The sequence below is a fragment of the Callorhinus ursinus genome, unplaced genomic scaffold, assembly GCF_003265705.2.
Source record: "Callorhinus ursinus isolate GAN/ISIS: 27379988/994484 unplaced genomic scaffold, GSC_fseal_2.0 scaffold33, whole genome shotgun sequence".
In the NCBI taxonomy this organism is placed as follows: domain Eukaryota; kingdom Metazoa; phylum Chordata; class Mammalia; order Carnivora; family Otariidae; genus Callorhinus; species Callorhinus ursinus.
Window position 1 is genome coordinate 4,438,800 of NW_027397095.1, and position 20,978 is coordinate 4,459,777.

At 41.1% G+C, this 20,978-nt stretch overlaps 1 protein-coding gene across 1 annotated transcript in view; it reads left to right on the forward strand.

The window, feature by feature from the left end:
• Positions 1-6,770, forward strand: part of ZNF280C (zinc finger protein 280C) — a 57,194-nt gene extending 50,424 nt beyond the window's left edge. The window contains exons 17-20 of the mRNA XM_025852544.2: positions 447-509; positions 4,495-4,613; positions 4,761-4,833; positions 4,958-6,770. Coding sequence (XP_025708329.1) covers positions 447-509; positions 4,495-4,613; positions 4,761-4,833; positions 4,958-4,973 — 271 coding nt within the window. The 3' untranslated portion in view covers positions 4,974-6,770. The remainder of the gene's footprint in view (positions 1-446; positions 510-4,494; positions 4,614-4,760; positions 4,834-4,957) is intronic.
• Positions 6,771-20,978: the final 14,208 nt, after the last annotated feature.

Sequence of the window (20,978 nt, forward strand, 5' to 3'; positions counted from 1 at the left end):
CAAGTAGCATTTACTTCAAGGGTCATTCAGATTCTCCCCACTTGCTAAGTATATTAAGATAAGAAAGGGATAATTATTATTCATAACAATTTATGTTATAGCAAAATACATTATTAACAAATACCTTTTAGATTGTTTTTAACTCTTAATTGTAAAAATTTAAATTGATGCTCTTTACATTTTTAACTTTGAGAGTTTTTTTTTTATATAATGGTGAGGGTACTGATCATTTAAGAATATTCTCAGGGAAATATGTTGTTAGAAAATACACAGGTAAAATGAAATGTAAGATAAAAAATGAATTAAAGCAGAAGAATAGAATTTAATAATTTAGGTCATGATCTTTTATTCAAAACTAAGAAACTAACCATGGACTTTGAAATATGGTCATAAAATTAATATGACTTATTGTATAATAAAATCTCACTTGTCTGTTGTCTCTCCAGCTCTCATAGCGACCATCCGAGTAAACGGTTTTATATTTTTAAGAAGCATTCTGGAACTCTCAGGTAACTAGTTGATCTTTTTCCATTCTCTCTTTTGAAAAATTGTAGTAACTTTTTTTTAACCTGATGTTTAAGTACCTAGTTTGGAAAATGAATGATTGCTACCAGACATAAGACAGTTCTATTCATTATATCATAGATCGAAGAGGAAATAGCTATGTTTTCTAGCTAAACTTTGTTGCAGTGGTGTTAGGCATTAAGATGAAATTTTCATGGATTTGCATTATAAAATAAAAAATAAGGCTCTCCAACAATATTTGAAGGTTAGAAAGATGTTTAAGATATCTACTAAATTGAATAACACTGGTTTTGGTCAATATATAGCCTTCACAATTCTTAGGGTTTTTTTTTAATTTTGAAATAAAAGTACACAACCTGTTTACAAAAGGAATTGCTGATGAACATTTCTAAAGGCACTGACAATTAACTTTGATTATACCACACACCCTTAGCTCAGAAATCCACTAAGCATCATTTTTTCCACGTTCTTCTGATTTCTTTTGACTTCATATTCCTTTGTTTAATTATTTTGCTCATGTTGTCATTGCTATTTGAAATTACAGTGCCAAGATCTTGGTAGCACCAGGCTAAGACAAAGACTTAAGTTTAGCCAGTACTTATTTTGATGCTTTCACTTAGTGGGAAAGTGGAGGAGGGGATGATAGATCTCAAGATCTTTGTATTTATTATTCTTTCTTTTTTTTTTTAAAGATTTTATTTATTTGAGAGAGAGAGAGAGAGAAACAGCATGAGAGGGGAAAGGGTGAGAGGGAGAAGCAGGCTCCGCGCTGAGCCGGGAGCGTGATGTGGGACTCGATCCCAGGACTCCGGGATCATGACCTGAGCCGAAGGCAGTCACTTAACCAACTGAGCCACCCATGCGCCCATATTATTCTTTCTGCTTGTTGACTCTTCCCTAGATATCTGCAGGACTAGCTCCCTCATCTCCTTCAAGTCTCTAGTCCAATGAGTGAGGCTTTCTTTGACCACTCCATTTAAAATAGCATTCTTTCCCCTGGGCTCCATTCCCACCACTCCCTATCCCCCTTTATTTTATTTTTCTTCACTTTTTACTTTCCAACATGTTGCATACTTCACTCTTTTGTTAATTATCTGTGTCTTCTCACTAGAATGTGTATGGTTTGGATATTTGTCTATGTCAGATGCTTACTAAGCATTGAATAGTGCCTGACACATGGTACACATTCTGTAAATATTTTGAGTAAATTAGTGTATATGTTGAAAATGACATATATGGATGATGGACCAACAGCTCATAGGCAGAGGAAAGATTGATTCTACTGCAAAAATATATTCGTGCTATTTTTAAAATATTACTAAATTCAAGGAAGTAGAATTTTACTGAAAAATTTTATAAGAATGAAAAGGGATTTATTAAGTCTAAAGATTAGAGAGTTTAATTTTATTTACCTCACTATTGTCAAGCTTAGTTGTGTGCTTGATTCTTAAATTAATTCTGTGACTTTAAAGATCTGAGATGCTTTTTTCTTAACTTGGGGGGGCCTCAGATTTAAATAAAAACTTGATAAATTTCTGTGTATGGGACTTAGCATATTTATAATTCTATAAAACAGTAAATTTGTAATTACTGTTTTGTTACAATGCAATGTTCATTTTTTATTTATTGTGCACCTATTATGTATAACACAACGTAGCAGTTCCTATTAAGTTGACAATGAAGAAGGCTTGGTACCAACCTTCAAGGAATGTACAATTTATGATAAGGTGTGAATATAAGTAACTACAGTAATACAGGAAGGTTCGTAATAAGTGCCGTGAGAGTTACTGATTTCAAAGGGAGGAGAGACTTCCACTTAGAAGAAACACAAGGGCATTCTAGTTGGAAGAAATAGTATAAATAAAAGTACAGAAAGGAAAGAGCAGAAGGCATACGCAATGAATGACTAGTAGTGCAATTTAGATGAAGCATGAAGTTTATATAACATAGTATTAAGATCAAAGTCTGGGGGAATAGTTTTGAGCTCAGATCTAGATTATGAAATCCTTGAAAACTAGGCTAGGGAGTTTGGACCCATTGGGGAAACTGTTGGTGTTCTGTGTGTAGAATTAAGGAAGATCAACGTGGAGGGCATATGAGGTAAGATGTAGCTGCATGGGACACATAGACTGTTTAAGATTATTATGGTAGTTAAGTCTGATTTAATAAGAATCTGGGTTAAGGTGGTGAACTGGTATCACACTGTTTAAGAACATGGACTCTGGAATCAAAGGGTTCTTTTTTTTTTTTTTTTTTAAAGATTTTATTTATTTATTTGACAGAGAGAGACACAGCGAGAGAGGGAACACAAGCAGGGGGAGTGGGAGAGGGAGAAGCAGGCTTCCCGCTGAGCAGGGAGCCCGATGCGCGGGGCTCGATCCCAGGACCCTGGCATCATGACCCAAGCCGAAGGCAGACACTTAACAACTGAGCCACCCAGGTGCCCCAAAGGGCTCATTTTCAATCTAATTTTGGCCTTGGTAGGTTATTAAACCTGACCTTGTCCTTTATAAAAAAGTAAAAATTTTAGCACCTACCTCTTTGGTTTGTTACAGGATTTAGATGAGATAATATGTCTAAAACCTCAGCCTGGCACAAAGTTAAGTGCTCGGTAAATTGTTAATATTGTAAAATATTTGAAATATTGGCTGTTCTAAGAACAAAGAGAGTCAAATAATTTTGAGCCTTTGTGTTGGGAGCATGACATCATAAGAAAGATTAGTTAGGAGGAATGGTTTTCAGGGGTGGGGACGGAAGTACAATTTCAGTTTATGAAGATCATTTTTGATGTGCCAGCATATGACAGCCAGGTATAAATATACAGCGGGCTGTTAAGACTAGAGCTACAATAGGAGCACCTGGGTGGCTCGGTCAGTTAAGCGTCCAACTCTTGGTTTCAGCTTAGGTCATGATTTCATGGGTCATGGGATCAAGCCCCCCTCTGGCAGGTGGGCCCTGTGCTCAGTGGGGGAGTCGATTTGAAAGATTCTCTCCCTGTACCCTTCCCCCTACTCTCTCTCAAAATAAGTAAATCTAAAAAAAAAAAAAAAAAAACCTAAAGCCACAGGGGAGAAGTCAATCTAAAGTATACTACTGGTTTTTATTCCTATACAAGTGAAGTACTTAAATTTAAAGTATTCAGTGAACTGTAAAGGTATGTTTATGCTCGTTAACTGACAGATAATAACAATAATTAAATTACATGATTTATTTTTAAAACTTTCCCATTTCTTTTCTAATTTTATCACCACTAAAATAAGATACTAGGTTATAGGCTCCACAGAGTTTACCCTCTTTTTTTGTTCACTCTTGTATCCACAACACCTAGTAATATGGAGTGTGTAAAGAAGGTCCTCAGAAAATGTATATTGAGGGGCGTCTGGGTGGCTCAGTTGGTTAAGCGTCTGCCTTCGGCTCAGGTCATGATCCCAGTGTTCTGGGATCGAGCCCCGCATCGGGCTCCCTGCGCAGTGGGGAACCTGCTTTTCTCTCTCCCTCTACTGCTCCCCCTGCTTGTTCTCTCCCTCGCTCTCACTCTCTCTCTGTCAAATAAATAAATAAAATCTTTTTAAAAAAGAAAAGCAAATGTATATTGAACGAATATTATATCCTTGTTTTCCAGATGGGCGAAGGTACAGAAAGGATGTGACTTGCACAAGCTATACAAATTGTTAGTGGAGCCACCACTGGGTTTTAGGTCTCTTAACTCCTGTCTTTTAGCAACCAATATGAGAGGGAACAGTTTACAAAGCACTGAATGTTAGCATAACTTAAACATGGCTCTATCATTTTCTAGAGTACCATTTCAGATAAATCAGGCTTGTATAACAAAATTGGAAATTGATGGTCATGACACATAAAAAGCACATCAAGAGTTGTTACATGGAAAAATAATTATTGAACTTCTATATGGACTTTCATGAAAGATTGAAAAGATTAAAAACCTTTGCTTTCTTTTTTTCTTCATAGGGGCATTACTCTCGTGTGCCTTAAATGTGACTTCCTAACTGATTCTTCTGGTTTAGACCGTATGGCTAAACACTTGTGTCAACGTAAAACTCATACTTGCCAAGTTATAATAGAGAATGGTATGTGTATATAGAATTGTGTTACTTTGAATTTCTGATATTTATTCCAGTATTTTTGATCAGCCACAATATGGGCTCTTCTGTATTAAGTTAATAGTCTCACTCATTATCTATACTATTTTAAACATAAAACTCTTCTAATTTCAGTTCCCAAAAGTACCTCAACTTCTGAACCCGATTCTGAACCCACTTCTGAACTCAGTTCTGAACCCACTTCTGAGTAAGTTTTATTTTCATTTAGTGCATTTTTCTTTGATGGATTTTAGCACTGTTGCATTTTTAAATGTATCATTAATAGAAATGAAAAATATTAAAGTATTTTGTTTTTGTTTTTGTTTTTAAAGCCGCTTGTTGAAATAGATTCCTGCTCTATGGAGCTCGTGCAACCTGGTGCAAGACAAGTTGGAATTTCCTAAGTTCAAAGTTCTGAAGTGTTTTCTTATACAAAGGCAGTTTCCTAAGTTCAAACTTCTGAAGTATTTTCTCACACGAAGGCGGTTAAACAGCCAAGTTCATGACACTAGCTCTGATTCAGCTCTTTTCAGCTTTCAGATGGCACTAGATTCTTATTCCACCTTATCTTTGTGTCAGGTTAACATATCTTAACATATGCTTTTTTCTCCAGTTGGCTCTCTCCAAAAATAACTTTTGTTGCTATGGTCTTTTTTTGCTTTGCTTAAAATAATTTGTGTTTTTCTCTGCTGTACTTCCCTTCAGAATATTGCATTCCAAATGATATGGCTATTCATTTTCTTTGTCTGTTTTGTCTGGTTTCTTAGTTAATTTCTTATGAGTCTTACATTTTTAGGTCAGATAGCTGTCTTTTTCCTCTTTCCTTGTCTGTCATTGTTCTATTTTTCATATTTTTCAGATGCAGAAGCAACACAGAAATTTCAAAAAATGTCCAGGATACTCCTGGTCAGTGTCCCCCTTCGATGGACACAACTGATGCCTGTTCTCTCTTTCCAAGGAATGTGAATTATTTGACTGTGAGACCTCCTCTAGATTGCGGCCTTAAGAAATCAGACCTTGGGGAGAGTCCCTTCCTTCATGACTGGCCTCCCATAAGGCTGATGCTAATTTGGCCAGAGATGACCTCAAGGCCCACCAAATTGAGCACAACTTCCCACTGGGGGCTTTGGTTTTTGATCTTATGCTTATTGGGTTCATTCTAACCAAGAAAGACCCATCAGATCATTGCTTCAACATCCAAGTTGAAGTTTAATCATTTTGGCTGCTGCCCTTTAATCTTTGTCTAGTTTGCATGCAGTCCAAGGAATATAAAAACTGGTTGTGTAGGGAACCAAGGTTACTTTCATGTTCTTGGAAAACAAGTTTCTAAAATTACAGTTCCAAAGTTATAGTTATTTGTACTGTCATTTGAAGTTTTATCCAGTATTAACCCTAGGAGTTTTCAGCAATACTAATATTCAAATTTTTTAAGTTTAATTTTATCTTGGTTTTATGTTGTCCTTCACCAAATTTATTAATGTGTGTTTTGTTATGTCCACTTTTATCTCTTCTCTTTAAAACTTTCGTTTTGTGTTTGTTTTGTTTTGTTAAGAACCTCAAGAAATTCTTTAGAATTCTCTACAAATTTCATGTAGCTACTTATTGATGGCTTCTAGATTTGGTAATTATTCAGACCATTAGACATTATTACATCCTCTGTCTCTCTTGGGACTATCATTATCTTAGTGATTATCAGTTCAAAGACATAAATAATTGGCAAAAAAACACTTCCTACAGACCTTAAAACAAATTTTAAAGCTATGTTTCTGTACATCTAATACATAATATCTTCTTAGCCATTAATGTAATTCCTTTGGATAAAGATAATATATTCAGAAAATATTGGGACCAAAAAATGCACTTGTTTCTTGCCCATATATATATAGATGTATATTTTTTTTATTTTGGTGTTTGTTTATTTTGGTTACATTGAATATAGATTTGCTGAACAGTTTGATGTTATTACTTATTTTTTTAATAAAATTTGTATTGGTAAAGTGCCTCAGGAGTTATTCATGTAAAAGCTGTAGATTTTATCATGTAAGTAGGAGCATTGCTTTGCTTCTTACATGGAAGCTTGATTGCTTGGCCTACAGACTGAGAGCTTTACTGAGTGCATCTTACAGTCTTTCCTCCAGCACAGTTAAAAGCTCACTATGTATATTTTACTAATTTCTTGAACTTTAGAGACTGGCAAAGTCCCTTTGTGACCTTTAATAACCATTAAGGTGGTCAGGCTCTGAAGTTGTTTGACTCAATCATGAGTGGTTTTTTCATCTTAACATCAGAACTTACTGTGCTTTGTACTCATAATTGTACTTTGAAATGGTCTTAGTCCCTTTGGGCTGCTGTAGTAGAGTATCACAGACTAGATATCTTACGAACAACAGAAATGTATTTCTCACAGTTCTGGAGGCCGGAAAGTCCATGATCAAGGCACTGGCAGATTCAGTGTCTGGTGAGGACCCGCTTCCTGGTTCGTAGAAGGATATTGCTGTATCCTCCTGGCAGAAGGGGTGAGAGAGTTTTCTGGGGTCTAATTTATGAGGGTACTAATCCCACGCATGAGGGCTCCACCCTCTTGATGCAGTCATCTCCCAAAGGCCATACTTCCTAATACCATCACGTTAGGGATTAGGTTTCAACATACGAATTCAAACATTCAGCCTATAGCAGAAACATATTGAAAACCAGTTTCAGTGACTACTTCTTATAATTCATAGTCAAAAAAGTTGAATCCAGGGCGCCTGGGTGGCTCAGTTGGTTAAGCGACTGCCTTCGGCTCAGGTCATGATCCTGGAGTCCCGGGATCAAGTCCCACATCGGGCTCCCTGCTCAGCAGGAAGTCTGCTTCTCCCCCTGACCCTCTTCCCTCTTGTGCTCTCATTCTCTCTCTCTCTCAAATAAATAAATAAAATCTTAAAAAAGTTGAATCCATTAGTTTTAATTTTCCAGACTGATTTCTGCTGTAAATGATTTTTCCAAAATCTCCAAAAGTGTTGTTTCTTAGTGGTGTTTCTACTCATACTTGTTTCTTAATAGTAGACTTGGCAATGTTCGAGTCTTTATTTCCGTATAGTCCCCAGAATGTTTGTTCATCCACCATCTTTCTATCCATTTTTTTTTACTTTTCAAAAATTGTAATAAAAATATATAACATAGATTTTGCCATCTTAACCATTTTCAAGTGAAAAATCCAGTACTAATTACACCAAGTTTTAAACTTTTGTCCAGATATAAATTCTCTGTGGTTTCAACATAGATTCTCTTTTTGTATGCAGATATTTTCCCTGGCTCTGTTATAGTTTGAGGATATGATAAACTACATTGATGCTATAGCAATACTTTAGGTAGGGGTACGTCTTTTTGTTCTTCCATAGGGTTCTATTTCTAACAGCATGTATTAGGTTCATCCTCTTAAAGTATAATACTCTTATTAAAGTTCTGTGTCCTGTAGCACCATTTTTTTTTTTACTTTCTTTAAAACATTTCGAATGGTAAATACTAAACTTGCTGCTTATAGGCAGTTAGTTGAGTTTTAATTGGGGCAAATGAGTTTTAGCTTGACATTTTGATCCCATTACCCTCAGGCTTTTCTAAATAGTTCTTTCACTTGATTCAGAAGTAGCCATCTCTTGCATGTGTGCTTTTTAAAAGGTTACAGCTGAATAAAAGTTGTGATTGGCTCAGTTTCAATCCATCACCATTCTTAGAAAAATAGCCTCTGAACTACAGAGACAGTTTCTTGTTCCTTTTTGTCACACTTTGCCAAAACATCTCTTTGGGCCTCACTTACTTGTTCAGCAAATACTTATTGAGCACTTACTATGTGCCTAACACTATTCTAGGTGCTGGAAAAAACAGACTGAAATCTTTTCCCTGGTGGAGCTTACATTTCAATGGTTGAAGACGACAATAAAAATTAAGAAAATTAAGTAGTGTGTTAGATGATGATCAATGCTATGGAGAAAAATAAAGTGGGCAAGGAGGATGGTAAGTATGGGCTGGGGTTGGGAGGTTGCCATTTTAAATCTGGTGGTCAGGACAGGCCTCTGTGAGAAGAGGACATTGAGTAAAGACCTGAAGGAAGTGAGGAAGTGGGCCACTGGATTATCTATTGGAAGAGCATTCCAGAGAGAGAATAGCAAATGCAAAAGTCCTGAAGGGAAAATTGGAACCCTCACACATGGCTGAGGGGAATGTAAAATGGTTCAGCAACTGTGGAAAAAAGTTCAGCAGCTCCTCAAGAAGTTAAAACATAGAATTACCATATGAACCAGCAATTCTGCTCCCAGGTGTATATCCAAAAGAATCTAAAGCAGGGACTCAGATACTCGTACATACATGTTCATAGCAGCACTATTCCCAATGGCTGAAAGATGGAAAGAGCCTAACAGATGAAGGAATAAATAAATGGTAGTATATTCATACAGTGGAGTAACATTTAGCCATAAAAAGGAATGAAGTACTGATACATGCTACAAGGTGGATGGACGTCAAAAACATGCTAGGTGAAAAAAGCCAGTCATAAGAGATCACATATTGTATAATTGCATTTATGTGTAATATCCAGAATAGTTAAATCCATAGAGATGAAGAAAAGTTTGGTGGTTGCCAGGGGCTGAGAGGGCAGTGGGGAATGGGGAGTGACTACTTAATGGGTACAGGGTTGACCTTGGGGTGTGATGAAAATGTTTAGGAACTAAATAAAGATGGTTATACAACATTGTGAATGTATTAAATGCCACTGAATTGTTCACTTTAAGATGGTTGACTTTTTAAATTTTGATTTTAAGGTATGTGAATCTCACCTCTACAAAAAAAAAAAACCTTAAGCTTAGCAAATCAGGAATATGAAGGAAACCTTTTTAACCTAACCTAATAAAACTCAGCTAACATAACAATGAAAGGTAGAATGAGTCCTGAAGTAGGATCATGCCTAGCTCAAGGAACAGCAACAAGACTGATGGGGCTACAGTAGAGTGGCGCTGGACAGGGGAGTATGTAGTAGGAGATGGGGCCTGTAAGGTCATGTGGACCATGTAGTATAGGGCCTCCTAGGTAGTTGTAAGGATTTGGCTTTCATTCAGAGATAGGAAGCCATTAGTGGATTCTGAATGGAGAAGTCTTTAATACCTCAATGAAAAACAAAAAAAAAAATTTTTTTTTAAGTAGGCTCCATGCCCAGCGCAGACCCCAGTGCGGGGCTTGAACTCATGACCCTGCCACTTGAGATCAAGACCTGAGCTGAGAGCAAGAGTCGGACGCTTAACCGACTGAGCCACCAGGTGCCCCTACAAAAATTCTTTATTACAGTCTTAACAGGATCACCCTAGCTGCTGTCTTGGGAACAAGCTGCAGGGGACCAAGGGCAGAATCAGGAAGATAAGCTAGGAAGCTGTTGTAATAATCCATTTGGGAGTTAATAGAGGTTTAATTAGGATAATGAGAGTGTAGGTGATAAGTGGCTCAATTGAGGATATATCTTGAAGGTTGAGCCAACAGAATTTGTTGATGGTTTGGATATGAAGTATGAGAGAAAAAGTGTGGAGGATGGCACAGTCATTAGCCTAAGTAACTGGAAAAGTGATGTTATTAACTGAAATGGAAAAGACTAAAGGAGGGGAGTAGATTTGGGAGGGAAGATGCAGACTTTGATTTGGGACATGTTTGCATTTGAGATGCCTAATAGATATCCTAGTGGGGATGCCCTGGACATCCTAATGTGTGAGTTTGGAGTTTAGAGGAGAAGTCCAGGCTGTCAGTAACCTTTAAATTTATTAAAGAGTCACAGACTATGAGATCACCACAAATAGAACAGGGATAGAGAAAGGACAAGGTCCATAGACCGAGCTCCAGGGCATGCTAACAATAAGAGGTTAGAGAGATGAGAGGGAATCAGCTGAGGAGACTAAGGAGTGGCTGGTATAAATTGTTCTTAGGAGAAAATGAATTCAGAATGCCACATACCACCATCCCTAATAGCAGAAACAGGGACTCTTTAAACATTGAGAGAACAAAATACCCCCAATTACTCCTACGCATGGAAAACTCCCCTCCTGGACTCTTGTAAAAGTAACACTTGTCCAAAAGTATCTAGATCTGGAATGAATGTCCATAATTTATAAATGGTCTGCAACATAAAGGTGCCATGGCCAAGTAAATGTAGGAAATACTGGGTTACAGTTGCACAGATTCTTTATTACGGGATTGTTCATGCTACATGTGGTCTGTGGTTCTCTAGAATTTAGTGAGCACTTACTGGATCCTGGAATTTCCCCCCCCTACTTAATAACTTCTAAACATTCATCTCCATAAGATACAGTATGGAGAATGCTGACCTAGATAAATTATTGTCAGATTTTCTGAATTGAAAAATAAAAAATAGTTGAATGAGGGCATTGACTAAGATGAACTTCTAGACATTTCATTCATGTTCATGAGTCATTTGTAAGGTGGCATATGTAGCTGGAGGCTAGTAATAGCCATTTTCATAGTCTTAGAAATTATATCAGGAAAAAATTGTATGCTCATTATGATGTTTATAAAACCTCAGAAATATATAACTGGAACAGACCAGTAATTTGTGTTGGAGGGCATCGTCATTTTACATTATTTCAAACTCCAAAAGCTTCAGACTCTTACCATAATAACATCTAGCTTCTCTCTATAACTTATGCTTAGCTTATCAATCTACCCACTTGCCTACTTTTCTTGAAACCATTACTATTTTCAGCCTATTATTATCTATTAAGGAGTATCTATTAAAGTTTACTTCCTGCTTACACAGCTTCAAGAGATCTTCCTTGATACTAAGATTATGAGCTTCAATACCATACTCCAGAGTAAACCCTCCCTGTACCTTCAAGGGGCAGTGTGGTGGAGGGGCTACGAGTCCAGGCTCTGCAGCAGACTGCCTAGGTGGGATGGAGTTCCTACCCTACCAATGACTACATGTGTGTGACTTTGAGCTCTGTGCCTCATGTGTAAAATGTAAACAACAGCACCTACTCATCAGGCTGAGGGAATTAAATGACTTCATACGTGTGTATAGCAGAACAGTGATTGGCACACAGGAATGTAAGTCACCATTTTTACTATTATTGTTAGTTTATTACCACCCTTCCTGATTTTTTGTTTTCATTTTATTCAGATAGAATGGCCCTAATCTTTACCCTATTTTTCTATTTATTCATTCATTCATTCATTCATTCATTCATTCATTCATGTAATTTATAGAGAGTGTGTGCAAGAGCAGGGGGAGGGCAAAGGGAGAGGGAGAGGGGATCCCAAGCACACTCCCCGCTGAGCACAGAGCTGGAGGTGGGGCTCAGTCTCACGACCCTGAGACCACAACCCCAGCTGAAATCAAGGGTCAGGTGTTTAACCAACTGAGCCACCCAGACGCCCCCACCCTATTTTTCATTATGACCTTCCTACAATCATTTCTGGTAATTTTCTTTTCCTTAACCCACTGTGTCTTTCTTGAGAGTCATTGGGGAAGCACATAGTACTAAAGGTCGGCATACCATTAGATTCTTCATGTCTTAAGCCCACCAGACTTCTATTTTTATGGAATGTCTATGAATGTTTCTAGGTTCGTTTGAGTCATAACTGCCTTTTTAAAATAGTATTAAGGTATTTTCCCTAAATTATACTGCCTTTCCCTTGACCACACCATGGTTTGCCTCACACTCAGACTCACACACCTCACTTCTCTGATTTTGAGATCCTTCTGCAGCCTCCCTCCTGTCACTTTGTTATTCAACTCCCTGGAAAAGCTTGCTATCCTCAACAAACTCGGAGAGGCTAAGGTGTATCTCTTCAATTGTTTGCAATCCTGCACACTAAAAATACCTATTTATCCATGCCACTGTGATATATGCTGGTGTACATAGAGTTAAGCCTTGAAATAAGACAGTCCTAGGTTTACGTCCTGGTTTGTTGTGTAACCTCAAATAAACTACCTCAAGCCTCAGCTTTCGCATCAGTGAAAGGTATGTAATGACGACTTTCTCAGAAGTTTGCTTTAACAATTAGAGTGTGTGTGTGTGTGTGTGTGTGTGCGTGTGCACGCGCGCGCAAAATTTGGCACTGGCTTGACAGAAAGAAGGCAGTCGATAAATACTGCTGCTCCCACTATTACCAATCATGTTAGTGCTCTTCCTGCGGATTCTGCTGTTACTGCTTCCGTTGCTGTTACTACTATTACCACTGCTGAGAGGAGACCCTGGAAGCTACTCATCAGTAGAATCTTCTCCTTGACAGTTTTAGTGGCAATCCATCAGCACTGCGGTTATCTGGAACCTTGTGTTGTAGTTCCCAGGTCTCGCAGTACATTCCTCCGAACTGCTGGGTGGATGATGTTTTATCACAGTGCTTCAGTTACATGTGGTGTAATTCTCCAACGTTGGAAATGAGTGTAGTTCTGTCTAAAGGCTATGAAACGATACTGCCTTGTTGAAAACTAGTGTAGAATCCAATCTGCCTTGGAGAAAAACATGTCTTTCGTGCTTAGAGAATCCTTTCCTTATGGGAGGCTTTTTAGTAATTACCAGGAATTCATTTCCAGGAATCTCGGCTACTTATCCAATACTATTAATTTTGTGGGAAAGTGTCATTGTAAATACCAACAGTAAAGTGGGCTTTCTTTTTGTAGGACTTTGAAATGATTAAGAAGTTGCCTTTTCTCAGAGGTTAAAGATAGTGTTACTCAGTCTTGGAATTGTTCTGTTTCCCCTTATCTCCTTCCCTGCTATCCATCTTCTCCAGTATATCTCCCTGACTAAATTAATTATAATGCAGAAGAAGATTTTAAGTTGTACACTTTTCTTTTCTTGATAAAATTTTGAAAATAGAGTGGGGTAATTCTGTCTAGCAAATCTTCAGAGCCTTAGAGCATAAGAATTCTTTTTTTAAAACATTGTTTATTTGAGAGAGTATGCATGCATGCAAATGGAGGGGAGGGGCAGAGGAAGAGGGAGAGGGAGAATCACAAGCAGACTCCCCGCTGAGCATGGAGCCCAATGCCAGGCTTGATCCCACAACCCCAAGATCATGACCTGAGCTGAAACCAAGAGTCGGATGCCCAGCCAACTGAGCCACCCGGGCACCCCTGTAGCATAAGAATTCTTGAGTGAATCAGTAAGTATCTCAAGCTTAGAAAACTAGGCTATTGAACCAGTTGTCTCAAATGTCCTAGGGGCGCCTGGGTGGCTTAGTCATTAAGCGTCTGCCTTCGGCTCAGGTCATGATCCCAGGGTCCTGGGATCGAGCCCCGCATCGGGCTCCCCGCTCGGCGGGAAGCCTGCTTCTCCCTCTCCCACTCCCCCTGCTTGTGTTCCCTCTCTCACTCTCTCTCTCTGTCAAATAAAATCTTTAAAAAAATCAATCAATCAATCAATCAAATGTCCTAAAGACCACAATGTGAAGTGATTTTAAAAGTTTATTTAATTCTTCTGGTGACTTTCAAGTAGCTTTGTGGTCAAATTATTTCAGTTCTGAATAATTTAAAAGAAGAATATATTCAATGCAGCTTTATTTTCAAAACTGAATGATCAGGAAAAACCTGAATAGTCTTCCATTTTCATTCCTTCCCACTGCCCTTTATATCAGAGGAATTGAATAAGTATAATATACAAACTTTTTTCCATAAACTGCATTTCACATGTATTATCTTAGTTAAATCTTCAAAAAAATCCTGTAACGATGATTTTCAATCCCATTTTACAGCTGAGCAAACTGATTTCATTTGTCATTCTGAAAACAGTATCAAGAAGTACTGACTTGGGGCGCCTGGGTGGCTCAGTTGGTTAAGTGACTGCCTTCAGCTCAGGTCATGATCCTGGAGTCCCAGGATCGAGTCCGGCATCGGGCTCCCTGCTCAGCAGGGAGTCTGCTTCTCCCTCTGACCCTCTTCCCTCTCGTGCTCTCTATCTCTCATTCTCTCTCTCTCAAATAAATAAATAAAATCTTTAAAAAAAAAAAAGTACTGACTTGTTCACATTACAGAAACATTATCCTCCCTGCTCCGGTTTTAGTCAAATCTGAGCATTTTCATTAATAAAAGCTATGCAAAATTTCAAAGCTGATTCTGATCTGTAGACAAATGAACAATCCTCATTCAGAGGCCTAAAACTGCATTATCTTCATAGGTGGCTTAAAATACATATGGACCATGAAAAAAAGCTAATGCATGATCACCCTTTTTGTTCATAGTAATGGAAGGCCGGAAAGGATCTTAGAGGTCATTTCTTCCCATTTCAAATGGTGCAAGAAAGTCTTCTAAAATACCTCTTCTGAATGAAAACAGTTCCGATTATTAGAGCCAGCCCATTCCTAGACTTTCCATCTCCCTATCCTGCCCTCCCATCCTAGGAGGACAGTTTGGTCCTCGGTTGCCCACTCAGTCCCTGTCCCCAGGTTCTGGGCCTATAGCTGAGCTAATAGTGATTAAATCAGTTCAAGACCTGGCATCTAGCATCAACTCCCAACTCATTTACTACTTAGTCCTAAATGCAGCAGCAGTGGAGCCCTTAGTCCCAGGCCCAGGAACATATCCTCCTCTTGGGCTTAAGAGAAATAGAGAAGAATAAGAGAAGTTAGCATTGTGGGGCGCCTGGGTGGCTCAGATGGTTAAGCGTCTGCCTTCGGCTCAGGTCATGATCCCAGGGTCCTGGGATCGAGTCCCGCATCAGGCTCCCTGCTCCTTGGGAGCCTGCTTCTCCCTCTGCTTCTCTCTCTCTCTCTCCTCCTCTGTCTCTCCTGAATAAATAAATAAAAAAAAAATAAAAAAAAAATAAAAAAAGAGAAGTTAGCATTGTGACTAGCTCTGCAGTTAGACAGATCTTGGTCACACCCTGCTCTAACACTGGGCAGCATTGCGACCCTGGGCAAGCTACTTTGATCATTCCATGCCTCACAGGTTATTGTGAGGATTACACATGATAGTCCATGTTAAGCACATAACCGAATACTTGGTGCATAGTAAACAATGTTGGGTGCCTGGGTGGCTCAGTCAGTTAAGCGTCTGCCTTTGGCTCAGGTCATGATCCCAGGGTCCTGGGATCTAGTCCTGCATTGGACTCCCTGCTCAGTGGGGAGTCTGCTTCTCCCTCTGCCCCTCCCCTCTGCTCGTGATCTCTCTCTCACACACACTCTCTCTCAAATAAATAAAGTCTTTTAAAAAAGTTCGCTGCCATTAATGTTATTTCAGTTGGAGGAATAGAGGTTGGAAACTAGGCTAGGTCTGATATTCTTCGCATCTAATGATCTCCCTGGAAGGAGAGGCAAAACCACAATACCTGGGGCACACCCTCTTTATCCGAAGCATTGGGATTTCCACCTGGGATTGCTGGGTAAGTGTCAGGTAGGCCATTTTATCCATGATTTTACCTGACACTTCCTCCAGTACTTTAAGATTAAATGCAAAGGGTCACAGTACTTACTTTATCACTAGGGAAGGGATTAAGTACCAACTATAGAGTCAGCTCAGGTCTTGAGGTCTGTTTCCCAGTCTTTTTCAACTGGTGTAGAGGAATATTCTTGTGCCCTCAATAGTATCTCCTAAGACTCTCAGGCTTCCTTACCCACCCAGCTTCAAAATCTAGCTTCCTGGGCAGGTGAGGTGCTTCTCAATGTCTCTTCTCCCTCCTTGCTGCCATGCTAGTAGTCTCTACCAGAGTCTGCAGATTTCCCTGAGGAGAGGTGAACCCTAGTGATTCGGTAGAGGTAGCTTACTTCGTAGAGTAACCCTTAACGTGAGATCTCCCCTCTTAACAAATTTTAGGTGTTCTTACCACACACACGAAGAAAGGGCACAAAGAAACTTGGAGGTGATGGATATGTTTATTCCCTTAATTGTGGTAATGATTTTATGGGTATATGCCTATGTCCAAACTCATCGCATTGTATAAATTAAATAAGTTCAGTTTTTTTATATATCAATTATACCTCAATAAAGCTATTTTTTTTAATTAGTAACCCTTCTAGTTTCAGGTGTCTTAAGTGCCCAAACTGGGACCACGATTAGCTGCTTCTGTACAGCCTTCCAACCAAGGAAATTGTCGGTATACCCCAGTTCTAACTCCCACTGGTGAACACTTTCCAACCTTCATGAATTTTAACCAGCAGAGGGCACACAGCAGACGTGCAATCTCTATTGAATTATCAAGCTGTGTCTTGTGTGGAGTGGTCCTCACGGAAGCTGGGTTCCATGATTGCCCAGATCACTAGTTTTGAAGCTCTGGCTTGGGAAAGGTAGTTTCTGATTTGAGAGTTCATCAGGAAGCCTGGGGACACCCAGCTACCCAGAGAGAGAGAACACGTGCCAGAGAGAAGAGACCTGGGAGGCACATGAGAGCCAACTATGGACTTTTTAAAAATACAGATTCCTGAGCTCTGCCCCCAGATCTAGTAGATCAGGGTGTCTGGGGCTAGTATCCCAGGAATCTGTACTTTAACAGGTTGCCAAGTGAGTTCATGCAGGTGGCTATGAGCCAGCATTTTGGAGCCGCTAATCTGAGGGAATTTCTGGGACCTCTATCTCGGTCCTGCTGCCCCAGCGCCAGTTGTTAGGGTCGTGGATATTCAAGGGGACTTGGAGTCGGAACAAGATTTGAAAGCAGTGGCGCCTAGACCAGTCCTTCCAAAGGGAGCAAGGCCTCTCCCAGTGGGGGGATGAGGGATGGTGAGTGGAGGAGAGCCTATAAGTTAAGGCAGTGACTCTGTCCCCTCAGGTGTTACAAGAGGATAATCATTGACCTCTTTCTGCATCTGCTACTCGAAGTTGCTATAGAGAAGCTGAGCCTTGCTATCCAGGGAGTTCTCAGCACATCTCCACACTCGCCATCCCCTCCCCACACTCAGGGTGGGCTGCAGTCAGTTTCACTTGGTGGGTGGGCTTCTCCAGCTTTTCTGGGCTGGGTATCCCTCCAGGGCACTGCTGTAGGTGGTGGTGCTCAGAGCAGCATCTGGTCTTGGGCTCTCTGACTGAAGGATCTTGCTGAAACAGTCCTCAGCCTCAGTGAACTTGGCCAAAGCAAGTCATCAGGCTGAATTTGGAGGCCTGAGCAAATGCAAGATACTGGGAGAGGGATAGTTCGTGGGTCGGGGTGGGGTGGGGGGACCAGTGACAATATCCTACAGCCTCAAAGGCTGAGCAGCAGAATCCAGCTGTCTGTGTGGTTCCCAGCTATTGTCCAAAGGCAGGGATATCTTGGGACTCCTTTGGCTCAGACCTGACAATTCTGTCAGCCACTTGGGCTTCTTGCAGAGACCTGATCAGGCATCCCATTCAAGAAGGAATGTTCCCATTCTGGCCTCCTGGATATTGAATAACCTGCTTGCCAAACCCCCATGGGTCAGGGGGACCACCTCTATTGAACCTGCAATCCCTGCAAGAGTTCTGGAGCTTGGAACTAGCTAGAAAGACAGTATAATATCACTGAAAGAGCCTAGACTGAAGTAAGACAGATCTCGCTTAACCACCTACTATATCGGACAAGTCACTAAATCTGTCAGCACATCTATATTCATATATGTAAAATGGAAATCATTATTCCCACCTCATAGGGTTGAGGGAGCATTAAGTGAGCTAGTGAAGGAATGTAGTGTTTTATTACAGGGCCTGGCATATAATAGGCATTCAAATGCTGGTAGTTATTTCTCTGGGTTCTGTCTCTGTTACATAGGTGAAGATTCAAGGGCATAGCTCCGAAAAGTAAAGAGGAGCTGTAGAGGAGACATCCTGGCCATCATGGATCATTCCAGAGACATAGTGAGGCTGAATGAGAGGCCTGGAAGCACCTCACTTCACTTGATTCTCCCTGCTCCTCACCACCCTCACAACAACAAGGGTGTCATGGTTCTCTGGCCTCCTGAGTCCCCTCCCTCTGGTTGCATTCTAGGAACAGCCCATTCCCAAATCCTTTTGCTCAGTCTGATGGAGGCCTGAGTGCCATTGTGCCACCCTGCTGGTGCCAGCAGAAAGTTCTAGGGCTAGGAGACTGGGTGAAGCCCGGAGGTTCTCAGGATTCTCTGTTCCCAGGTACCTGAGGGAGAGCAGTGTCATTACTGCAGGTAACGACAGGATCACGAAGGTGAGGCTCAGAGGACAGAGGCAGGTAGGGTTGGTGAGTGCCTGCTATAGTCACTGCAAAATTACAAGAGCCTTCGCAGGACCAAAAGATGATAGTCTTGGGGAAGTTCAGAGTCTGGTTTTCTGTTTTGTTTTGTTTTTTAAAGATTTTATTTATTTATTTGACAGAGACACAGCGAGAGCAGGAACAGAAGCAGGGGGAGTAGGAGAGGGAGAAGCAGGCTTCCTGCTGAGCAGGGAGCCCGACGCGGGGCTCTGTCCCAGGACCCCGGGATCATGACCTGAGCCGAAGGCAGACGCTTAACCAACTGAGCCACCCAGGCGCCCCCAGAGTTTGGTTTTTAAGGTGGGGGCCAGCCAGCATGGAAATGACAGCCCTGAGACCCACACTCAGGAGTTACCCAGGAAGGGTGTCTATTCCTCTCAGAGGAGCTAAGAAAAGTAGAGGCTTTTCCCACTTTCTTGCTGGTCAGCAAGCCTCCTGAATCTTTCCAAAGGTTACCGAGTCTAGATGATGCTAAAACTTTCCACTGGCTTCCCACTGCACTTAAATAAAACCCTAGCCAATAGACCTGGCCTTACTTACTTCTCAACCTCATCTCCCATGTTTCCCCCCTTGCTCACACTAGCCTCTCTTTTGTTCCTCAAATGCACCAACCTCACTTCTGCCTCAGGGCCTTGACATTTGCTCTTTCCTCTGCTCGGGGTTCTCTTTCTGACGTTACCCCTGGTTGCTTTTCTTCATTCGGGTCTCAGCTCAAATGTTATCTCTTCAAAGGTATCTTTTGTGTTCACTTTATCTAATATATTGCCCTTCCGCCCCCTCTCTCACTTTCTGTCCATTTACCATTTTATCGCCCTCAGAGTCCTTATTGCTCTCAAATCCTCTCATATGGATCTCATTTCTTGTTTAGTGCCTATCTCCTTTATGAGAGCAGAATTTTATATTGTTCACCTACATATCCCGAGGGCTTAGCACAGTGGCTCATAGTAGATGCTCAGTAAACGTTTGTTGAATGCCTAAAAGGTGTCAGAGGCAATTCAGGTCTAGAAGAGGCAATCCTGATTAGAGGACTTAGAAGGTTGTTATCTTGACCCTGTTACAGCAGAGAAGGTCCCTGACCAAGACAGGCCAGGACCTGGACTGAAATGTACCCACCAGAATGGACGAGCGTACCTGCGGCCACTGAGAGATGATCCGGCCCTGCAGCCAGGTCAAGAACCCAAAGACACCACAATAGCAGGTCGTGTCCCGGGTAAGGAGTCAGCATCTCAAGTCTGAGACAAGGCCCAAGGTTATTCTGCTGGGGAGAAGCATAGCAACAGGGGTTTCGGCAGGCAGTTCACCAACAGACAACAGGCTCCCAGCCGCTTGGGGGAGATTCAGGGGCAGGGCATTGGGTGGGGACAACTAGTAAGAAAACACAGCCCTAACCAGGGTGTATTAGGCAGGCTCCAAAGACAGATCCAGGCAGAAGCCAAGGGATGAAAAAACCAGACTGGGGGCTGGGACTCAGCCTGAGGCCGGGTGGAGGGTGGGATGGGGATGGGGTGCGGAGTTAGCCAGTTCTAGAGGAAGAAGGTTGTAGGGACAGGCTAGTTGTTTGGGTGGGAAGCACATCTGGTACATATTACCTTTTGCTGGGGTGGCGGGGAGGAGGACAGGGGACAGACCTGAGTTCACCTACCAGGGGAAAGTGCTCAGGGGCCGTCTGCCTGGGACCCTCTCTCTGTGGGCTTCTGACAAGAGAGCAGCCTTAAGGAGCACCCCCAAAACAAAGAAATCTAGCTGGGGCTACTGTAGCTATGCCTTTAGAGCCACTCTTAGTTGCTTTAACAATTGGACGGGGGGCTTTCGCATCCATAGGACCAGACATTTAAGAAATACCTACAGGGGGCGCCTGGGTGGCTCAGTTGGTTAAGCGACTGCCTTCGGCTCAGGTCATGATCCTGGAGTCCCGGGATCGAGTCCCACATCGGGCTCCCTGCTCGGCGGGGAGTCTGCTTCTCCCTCTGACCCTCTTCCCTCTCGTGCTATCTCTCATTCTCTCTCTCTCAAATAAATAAATAAAATCTTTAGAAAAAAAAAAAAAGAAAGAAATACCTACAGGACTCCTGCTGGAGAGCCACCAAAAACTCCCAGTGACTCAAAGAGCAACAAACTGTCCTGCCTCTTGTGTAGGCCTCCCTACCCTCAGCTCCCCACTAGGGCTGCTCAGCTCTTATCCTTTCACTCAACCCCCAAGGTCATTCCT